The sequence below is a fragment of the Phytophthora parasitica genome, assembly GCF_000247585.1.
Source record: "Phytophthora parasitica INRA-310 unplaced genomic scaffold supercont2.1, whole genome shotgun sequence".
Classification (NCBI taxonomy): Eukaryota; Oomycota; class Peronosporomycetes; order Peronosporales; family Peronosporaceae; genus Phytophthora; species Phytophthora nicotianae.
This window is the reverse complement of record NW_008634126.1, coordinates 2633307-2643127: the sequence shown is the minus strand read 5'-3', so window position 1 is coordinate 2643127 and position 9821 is coordinate 2633307. Positions and strand designations below refer to the sequence as shown.

Genomic DNA, 9821 nt, shown 5'->3' with positions numbered 1-9821 from the left:
CCAGTTGCCGATGTGGGTTGAGTTGATGCAATTTGAATCGTTTGGAAGGCGGAGTAACCCCAAGCCTATGAACGCTCTACCGGAAGACAGCTGGGACGAGGGTGAATACGAAGTAGAACCCATCTCGAGCGTGCGAACAGGACGTCGGACACGCTACGGACGGAAGCTGCGCGAGTTCTTGGTGCGCTGGAAGGGTTACGACGATCCAACACGGGTCGACGAAGCCGATCTTAACTGTGGAGCAATACGGCATGATTAGCTGCGTGACTCGGAACGGTCCATGCCACATGTGTGCCCGTTTACGCGCATATTCCTCCTTACGCGATCTAGGTACATCCATACTTGTGAGCCAACCTCGATCTTGTGTGGTCGGGTCACTCGTTATGCCGATCTCCTCTCTCTCTTTGATAGCTTCGCTCAGATGTTCAAAACTTGTTCGCGAGCCTGATGATTGTGTTTCTGGATATAATAACGCCACCGGCAGGGTTCTCGATCTCGACGTCGTGTCGACCCTAGAGGAATCGCAGCTTCCAACGTAGATCGAGGATCTCATCTATAAACTATGTAGAACGGCGTGTCATCACGAACATGATCTTGAGCCGTATTGAGTGCGAAAGTCAACCGTTCCACGTATTCATCCCAATTCTTCTGGTTTACATCAGTCACGTACATCTTGAGAGCACGTGTTAATGTCTGTACTATGTGCGCTGCTGTGCCGTTGGCTTGAGGACGATACGCCATAGTCGCTCGCTATTTTTGGCCAACGATCCTGTTGAACGATCTGAAGAAATCGGATATGAAGCCAGGTTCTCGGTCATGCCTGATCGCCTCACTTGCACCAAATCGACGTAACACACACTCTTCGTAGTTTTCTGCAATAGTCTGATCAGTCCTTGAGGAAATGGCTCCAGCGATCACGAACCCTGTGAAGAGATCCACCCAGATCAACAACTCCGTGTTACCCTTATACGACTTAGGCAACGACGGAACATGGTCGATAGCAATAACCTGGAAAGGGTAGGTCGCTTGAAGCTTTCCAGGTGATTCACCTAGGATTGACGGTCTTCCTTTCCCAGTCTCACAGTCTACACACTCCCCCCCATAGCGTTGCACACTCAGGTATAGTCCTCTTCGGTGAAAGTCTGCTGGTAGATCCTCCCAATACCTTGATGTCCACCTTCCACACTGGTGTGGTAGTGATGAAGAAAGTCGTTTTGCAACGATTCTGGTACCACTAACCTCATCACGAGGTCGCGATCTTCATCAGATTGTTTGGATGGAGGACAGTAGAAGAGTAGGCCGGCCTCGACGATCTCGTAATCTTCTGTGATCTTGGCATAAGTTTTAGCTTCCGACGCTGACAGATCCTGCACGTCCCCTCGCAAATACCTCTTGAAGTCCGCAGACCACTTCTCACCTTGAGCTCGAGCAATTCGATCCATTCGTACTCGCTGTACAACGGCTTCCTGTAACACTTCAGGCCTGCGTCGCCGGTGCGATCTTGAGATGGCTGCGATCTTAGGTACCGCCTCGTCAGATCGAGCGACCAATAACTCTAGCAGGCGGTTGAGCGTTATCAAATCGTCCCGGCCAGCACCAGACATGATCACGTAGCCTTTTCCTTTTTGCAGTGCCGCACTCGCGAGACTATCAGCGCTTTGGTTCCAGTCTCTTTTCACATGGAGAAAATTCATGTTCCGGCCAAGATCGCAACTGCTCGATGGCTTTCTGCCGGAGCAATTTCAGACTCGGCGCCTTACATTCGATCTCCCCACGCATCTGCCGAATCACCAGGTTTGAGTCGCCGCAGATAACAAGCCGTCCCCTGTCTAGGTCAGACGCGAGCTTAAAACCGAGTAGTAGACCGTGGTACTCTGCCTCATTGACGGTAAGATCGGCCTTATACTCGGACGCTGCTGCTACCACTGTCCATTGAGGTAAGCTCCATACGATCGCGCTATATGCACCTCCACTGCGTTTCACACGAGCCGACCCATCGAAACTAACCACCAGCAACTTCTCGTCTGGTTCCACAGTGGGCGGCTGCATCGTGGTGACTTGCCTCGGCTGCTTTCTTGGTGCAATCGACGTCAAGATCGCGTCCACTTCGGCACGTGGGGTGATGCTAGCCGAGATTACTCCCAAGATCTCATCCTCGCCTTTGGTGCACTTGACGATCTCTAGCGTCCAGCTCGAGAGAAGGGCAGCCCAATTTCCTAGTCGTCCTTGTAGACCTGACGAATGCAACAGCCAACCCAACGTTGAATGTCGAGTCAACTCTTTGATCGACCTTGTCACCAATTGAGTGTAGCAAACGCCCAAGATTCTTAGAAGCGCCAACACCTCTTTATCCACAATCCCGTAGTTGATCTCGTTCGGCTTAAGCATTCGGCTTGTAAAGGTCACAGGCTGGTACATACCATCTTGTTCCTGCATCAAGGCTGCTGAGATCGCCCGCTTGCTGGCGTACAAAACCACGACGGGCTGTTTGTCGGAGTCAAAGTGCTGAAGAATAGGCGCGGTCGCGATCCTGACCTTCAGCGTTTCGAAAGCCCTGACTGCCCTGGCCCATTTGCCATCTTCTTCAGGTTTACTATCGTCCCCAGCTACGGCTTCGATCTTGGACTTCTGAGTGATCTCATAGAAATCTGCTTACCGAAGCTCATACAGTATCGAAGCGTAGATCGCCAAATCCTCGATAAAACGACTGTAGTAATTCAAACTTCCCAGGAAAGACTGCATCGATCTTAGTGTGGTCGGGAAAGGCAGGTCAGTAAGAACAGCCAGATCCTTCGGTTTGGCTTCAAGTCCGTCTGCGGAAACACAATGGCCAATATAGTCGACCTTGCGCCGTCCCCAGACACTCTTCGCCACGCTAATGGACAAATTCCACTCAGCACACACGTCCAAGAACTTGTCTACCTTCTCACACAGTTCGTCCCACGATCTCGCCGTCACAAGAATGTCATCAATATAAGATCGACGTCTAAGAACCGAGGACGTTTTGCTCCGATCGGGTTCCCCGTTTTCAAATACGTCGGTCTTGTCGGCACGATCTTGGTTATCCGTGATCTTGAGGAAACCGTATAGAACGTTGTCTAGCAGTCGCTGGTAGATCTTAGGAGTATTCTTGAGTCCAAACGGCATACGGTCCCACTCGAATAGTCCAAAAGGCGTGATAAACGCTGAGATCGCTCGAGCTCGATCTGTCATCGACACGACCCAAAAGCCGCTGGCCATGTCCAGCGAGCAGTACCATAGTGCCTTGTCGAGATCGTCGAGCAGGTAATTAATCAAAGGCATTGGATACACCATTAACCGCGTTAGGCTGTTCACCAGCCGATAGTCGATGCAGAGCCTGATGTCCACGCCGTTTTTCTTGATGATAACGACTATGGGGGAGGCCCAGGGCGAGGACGAATGGCTGATGATCCTGGCGGATAGTAGACCCTTGATCAGCAGGCACAGCTTCTCTCGAAACTGTGGGGCGACTTTTCGAACTCGCTGGGCTACGGGCTTGGCGTTTCCCACATCTTTGTCGCATACGACCCCAACCGCAGCTGGCGGTAAGGCGTTACCCTTTCCGATCTGGAGGTGGCGACGCCGCCAGATGATTCGCCTCAATCTGTCGATTGCCTCTGGTGTGTTGTAATCTGGATCTCCTACTTGGACATCCTCGATCTTCACTTCTTCCGTTAATTCAGCGACGTCTGGAAGGACTGCCATGTTATTATTGGCGTCTTCTGCGTAGACGTCGCTTCCTTCGCTGATACACACTTCCTCATCCCCAAGATCAGGGGCTGCTCCACGATCTTGATGACGGGTCCAATATGCCTCTGCCTCCATCTGACGATCTTGTTTAGCGCCTGTGCCTTTTCGTCGCTCTTGCTCAACTTACATCCGTCGATCTTGTTCATAACATGTCTCTGCACGTCGATCTTATCCGAAACTCGTCTCTGCGCGTCGATCTTGATTACCAATCCGAAGTGACCCCGCCTCATTATGATTATTAATCTGATTCGAGCCTGTCTCAGTGAGTCGATTACGCATCTCTGTTGCAGAAAATTCTTGATCACGGGATGGGGTGGACTCATTCTGCGTGTGACACGCTGTGTCGTCGGATGTCCGGTCGATGGACTGCAAACTGCTTTGGCCGGCTTCGATGGTGTTTCTTCGATTGGCTTCGTCAGTGTTCTTCGCTGCCTTGTCGCACACCCTAACCGCGGTTATAGTCTTGCCCATACCAGACCGTGGTTTCGTCGACTCGGGCGAGATCGCTGTTGGTCTGGGCAGGATCCTGGTCGGCGTGGCGTACGACAGCCGTTCTACAGCGGCCCTGGTAGGTCTACCACCTCAGGCCCGTCGTCAATCTCGTCCGCCGCAGCTTGGTACGCAAGATTCTGCCACTCCGCATGGCGTCTCGACCCGACCAGGACATATCCCGGTAAGCGCGGTACTCGACCTTCCGCTAACCACATTCCCACTCGATCGTGCTCTTGTAACCATACCACACGGTCACTAGCATTGGTGATCTTCAGGTAGCACTTCTTGCCCGGGCCCAGCACGAAGGTAGGGACCCAGCGGTCGCCTAACGTAGCCCACAGCTTCATGAGATCGCAAGATCGCTGGCGTAGCTGGATCTCCCCTGATCACCAAGGACCAATACTGAGGCTTTAACGAATTTTGATCTTGTCGATCTTCTCTCCGTAGGGCGGCCGCCGTCCATACATCTGTATCCGGACATCGTCAGGAAGGCAATACGAGCCATCTGCAAGATCGAGCCGAATTCCGGCAGTTACCATGAAATCCATGCCGAGGAATAGATCTTGACCACCTGTCGGCGGGCCAACCCAGAGTCGAACAAATACACCAAGTTTCCAGCCAACGTGATCTTGACTCGTGTACGTCCATGCGTTGCATACGGAGAATTTCCAACTCCTTCACACTCTAGTGTCTGACTTTAGTCAACATAGCAGCCAGCCTTACGAGCAAGGCGGCGCCTAAAGTAGACATCTCGGCGCCGCTATTCAGCAACAAGAGCGCCTTCTCGTTGTTGATCTTTCCCATAGCTTTCGCCTGCTTGAAACATTTGTCTGGTAAATGGTACTTCCAGTACCCACGCGACTCTCCAGGCAAGATGTCCAGGGTCATTACTACGGGCGAATTCGTAGATCTCACACAGACTTGACACGGCTAAGATATAGTTCTTTTGAAGATCACATATATTGTAGATAGAAGCCATCGGTTTGCCAACTGATAACTTCGGTCGTTTTTCGACGTGCATAGATGCAAAACCTAGAACGTTCGGCTCGTACCGGATTCCAACCCGGCGAGCGTCCTAGTTTAACATCTTCTCCGCAGATTCTGGAAACATCCCTCGAAGCTTGTCGGGGCTGAACAATTGACGGACCCGGTTGTAAAACTCTTCCATTGGACACTCCCCAGCTTCATGAATCACTCCGCAAGCCTTGCAGACGAAAAAGCATCGGTCTGTCGGGTGGCCTCTAAGTCCGCATTGCTCGCACGTCAAGAGTCCCCAACAGCCAAGATCGTCATGCTTCTTCGATCCGCAGTGCGGGCAGCGCTTGGCCACCGTGCCCAAGTCCTTCGATCTTGGGTATTGGCCTCCCGGATGATCACGGATCTCTTGTCGATCTTGACTCGGAGGGCTTCGATCTTGACGTTTATCGTGGTTCCCAGCTGTAGTAATGTACACTCGGTGCAGGTCCTCGTCATCATCTGTTTCACACGTCTCGATCTCCGAGTCGCTACTGGTTTCAGCAGCATGGACCGCTTTAACCGCACGCGTAGGTACGGTCGCGTTGGGATGCTTCTGGCGAGGTTTGATTGAGCCATATACCGACTTGATCTGTCGTGCCTTTGCACGCTGGCGAGATCGCAACACCTCGTCGAGGGCACCTGCATCGGGAATCCTCAGAAGTGCGAGATGATCAGCTAAATCCCGGTCGTCCAGCGTCTCGATGAAGTGATCAACATGTTCACGGCGGACTTGCGACGGACCGTCCTTGACTTGGATTCGAGCGCGTAGACCTGCGACATTAAGGCGATTCAGATACTCCAGCGGCGACTCGTCGGATCGTTTCCGGGCATGGTAGTATTGCTTTGCGACGGAAACACCATGGCCGCAGTATTGCGTCTGGAAGCTGTAGAGCAAGTCCTTCCACGTGCTGCGGGTCGTACGACTTAGCTGTCGATACCAATTTCGAGATGGTCCGGCGAGGAGATCGCCAAGACAAGGCACTTTGCCTCACCTGGCGCTTGATCTCGCACAAAGGCTGATTTAACCTTGCTCAACCAAGATCGGGCTCGATCTTCGTCGCCGTCCTTTCCCAAAAACGCCTTCATTTCCGACATCGCTGACACCCGAATACGTGGGGCAATTGTGGACTTCGCTGTAGACGTCGTTGCGACGGCAGCACGTCGGGGCGCGATGAGGTCGAGATCATCGCGGTCGTATTCGTTTGGAAGGAGAAAGCGATCTAGAGATCCAACCGACTCCATCTCTACGTCTTGGACTCCAGTGGGTGTCGGACCTTCAGGCGCCGTCGCTGTCCGCTGTTCTTCAAGAAATCGCCCCATCGCCGACTGAAAGAATGACCCCAGCTTCTCCGGCGAAAAGCGCGTTACACTTGCGACAGCGGAGCCTCTCTCAGTGGGTGAACTTGCAGCCTTCTGGGCGGCTCGATTTCGTAGCGTCGAGGTTCCGGATGGGCCTAGAGTCATTCGTGACGGGTCATCGACACTGTCGGTGTCCACCTCCTCTGTTGAAGACTCATAATGGGAAGACGACTCGTCGCGATCGTCCCCTGGAAAATCAGTCGGGGGTCCTTCTTTCATAGGGACCTTGTGGACTCCACCCACCAGCGGCTTCAACAACCCGAGCAGCGTCCTGGGGCAGCCTTGATGACCTCTTCTAAAATCGAACAGATCATTAGCCTCAAATGCTTCAGTAACAATTCCGGACTTCTTGAACAACTGTAGCGTAGCTTTTACGTTGTCCAACTTATTCGATCTCAAGGCCGGTTCAGAAACAGGACCCTCCAGATCACCGAGCAGCTTCGGACGGAGGATGCGCATCACAGCGTCCTCGGCTAGAAATGCGTGAAGCTACTTCTTTTGATACACGTTCTCGAGTTGTTCATCCGTCCAAGCCGACGTAAGATCGACGGGACCGTCGATGGTCGAGTCTGGTGCCTTCAGCTTCTTTCGTGAGGACTTCGATCTGGCTGGCTTCTTCTTTACCGTCGATCTTGAGCTAGGCGGTTGCTTGGACGAGACGTTCCCGGCTTTCGCGAGTGGACTTTCGTCCAGCGGGTTTTGATGCGAATTAGAACCCGCAGCGGTCCCCGAAGGGACCTTGGCAGGAGGTTGAGGTTTTTCTTCTAGGTTTGTCGCCAGTCCTCCCTCTGTTCCGTCGGTAGAGCTCCTCCCAACGATCTGTTGATCGACCTTGGTTAAGTGAAGTCAACGGTGATCCAATGTCCGTCGGCGCTTCGTTCCCTAGTCCAATTTTAGCTTGCGCTTCTTCATCTGGTGACTCACGGTGGTATCCTGAGGCACCCAAAGATCCGGGCACGCGCACCATTGTGGCGAAGTGGTTCTGCAAAAATTGCTGATCGCTGAGGTCCTCTTGCACACTGCACCCGAACTGCCAACTAACGGAAGGGGTACTCCGATCTTCCGTGAAGTTGAAATGCTCATCTTGTGTACCCGTCGGTGGGCTTATATTTTTGGGATGATCTCGGAAGCGACGCTTGGGCTGGTTTCTTGGACTGTGTATACAGCGGGACGTTTGACAGCAGCGGGGATACGTCTACTCACCGCGTCGATTACGGTTTTGAGCTGTCAATAGTAAGATATAAGATCGACGGTCTTGGGGGCCGATGTTGGTCTTGGCCCGGGGACATCTTATGGTGCCTTCCTTCCTTTACGCGCTTGCCGCTTCCTTTAGAGGTTGGTCTTGAGTGAGAGTTGATGAGCGTTCTGGTTAAGCAATCCAGGCGCTCGAGCTTCGATCTTGCTTAGGTACGTCTGTAGCGCGTCGTCGGGTGGGCCAAACTTAATTCCGTGCCCGGAATAGCAAAGACGAAGAACACTTGCTAAGTATGAAGAAAACCAACTCTGCTTAATGGGTTAGCCTCGTCCTATGTCAAAATCTGTGGCTCCTGAACGCCTGCTATCACTCCCTCGAATCTCCGGGTATCACTGGCTCTTTGGTCGGCTGTTTACGCCGCAGGCGGGTCCAGCTCGTGTGTCCTTTACCTCATGTTCGCATAATCCCTCGCAGACTCGATAAATCGTGCGTACAATGGACTTGGGCAGGTGTGATGTATACCACACTTGAGATCGCCATCGGTTTGGCCAGGTTTGACGTGGACCACACCTAGTTCGCCATAATGGGTGGTGGTCGATCTTGAGTGATAGGAACTGATAGCGCCCATTCTGAATCTGCTTCGCCAAAGTTTCATGGGAAACCTATCGCTGTGGGTCAGACTCGCGAACCTCGCCACCAGCTGTCATTTTCCTACTAAAACCAAGATTAAACGTGGTCCTTAACTGATCGAGACTGAATTTGAGGCATCAATTTCAGCACCAGATTATTCTCTCATTCTTACTGGTTGAGAGATGAAAAATTATCAAAAAAAAAAATAGCAGCTTTCCAGACCTGCAAAGCATTTTGATTTTGCGCTAGCTGTTCCCAACTTATGGGCCTGTGAAATGATCGTCCTGTCGGCGGCCTTCAACTGGTTTTTTTTTACCTTAGTATCAAAGTATTAACCCCTCGAAGACGGCCGCTGACATGAACGGTTTAATAAACCTTCCCGAACGGTTTATTTTTCTCTTACGTTCACTAATCATACTATAATCAAGTGATATTACGTCCTCTCTATGACAAATGTGTAGCAAAGCTCTCCGAATATTATTTCCGCAAGGATTGTGGCTTAGAAAGGTTAGCCAATAATAGTTAACTCCTTCGCAGAGCAATTTTCTGAAATTTGACACCCCCACACGAGACAGCGGAGATGGAGCGTACCCTGCGCTCACGGCATTAGACAGAGGAGGCGAGTGTACATCAAGGTAAAGAGCATGCGTACTGATAAATGTATTGTATGTAATGTTATTCTGACAGTTCCGGTTCGTTTGGTAAACTTTGCAGCGTGCGATCGCGTACGGCTGGAGTTTTTGGAGCGAACTCACCGTTGCGCCAAACCAAGTGAAATATCTGCGAGCAGGTAAGACCAGGATTGGAAGTGATTTCGAATTATGTCGCACATAAAGTAGAGACCCCGCTGACTGATTGAGCACTTCTGACTGTACCATGTTGTTCTCGAGCCAGAAGCGCACACACGCGGCATTGTCGCTGGCGTAGCCTTGTCACACCCTTGTTGACTCTTGTGTCTGTGACTTGAACTAGCACGTGATCCTCTGAGGAGATGAGACCGTCAGCAATCCCTGGCGATGTCGATATTTCATGAGCAGCTTGTCTGGCGTTCGTCCTCGTGAAAGAAGCCTCTGTGGTGTTTATCAGAGCTTTGTGCAAGTCCATGAGGAAATCATAATGCGTCATCTTCTTTCTCTTCCGTTTTTCGCTGATACAGCAGTGAATGATGTAAGTATTCACAATGGCATGTCGATGAGACCTTGGAACAGCGACAAATAATATTTTTTGAAGCTAGAGCATTCATGTCAGCATAAATATTGTCAGTAAATCATTCGTGTCAGTAAAGAGGTCAAATTTCTTACCGAGTTGTCAATTGCAGTGAGTAAGACTGAAGCCGCAGTTGATCGTGTTTATCCAC

General features: G+C 51.5%; 4 protein-coding genes across 4 annotated transcripts in view; 1 reads left to right on the top strand and 3 right to left on the bottom strand.

Moving 5' to 3' along the window:
• Window positions 1–67: 67 nt before the first annotated feature.
• PPTG_20777 (hypothetical protein) lies at window positions 68–259 on the top strand (the record flags this gene model as incomplete). Its single annotated transcript, XM_008892975.1, has 1 exon — window positions 68–259. One exon carries the CDS (start codon window positions 68–70, stop codon window positions 257–259), a length of 192 nt encoding a protein of 63 aa, XP_008891223.1.
• A 5079-nt stretch (window positions 260–5338) lies between these two features.
• On the bottom strand, window positions 5339–7098 carry PPTG_00680 (hypothetical protein; the record flags this gene model as incomplete). Its single annotated transcript, XM_008892117.1, has 2 exons — window positions 5339–6208; window positions 6292–7098. 2 exons carry the CDS (start codon window positions 7096–7098, stop codon window positions 5339–5341), a joined length of 1677 nt encoding a protein of 558 aa, XP_008890365.1.
• Window positions 7099–7128: 30 nt separating this feature from the next.
• PPTG_00679 (hypothetical protein) lies at window positions 7129–7606 on the bottom strand (the record flags this gene model as incomplete). The annotated part of the gene is made up of 2 exons (XM_008892116.1): window positions 7129–7427; window positions 7471–7606. The coding sequence occupies 2 exons, from the start codon at window positions 7604–7606 to the stop codon at window positions 7129–7131; spliced, it is 435 nt and encodes a 144-aa protein (XP_008890364.1).
• Window positions 7607–9575: 1969 nt separating this feature from the next.
• Window positions 9576–9821, bottom strand: part of PPTG_20776 (hypothetical protein) — a gene marked incomplete at both ends in the record, with an annotated part of 543 nt that continues 297 nt past the window's right edge. The window contains one exon of the mRNA XM_008892974.1: window positions 9576–9611. Within this exon, the coding sequence (XP_008891222.1) occupies window positions 9576–9611 (36 nt within the window). The remainder of the gene's footprint in view (window positions 9612–9821) is intronic.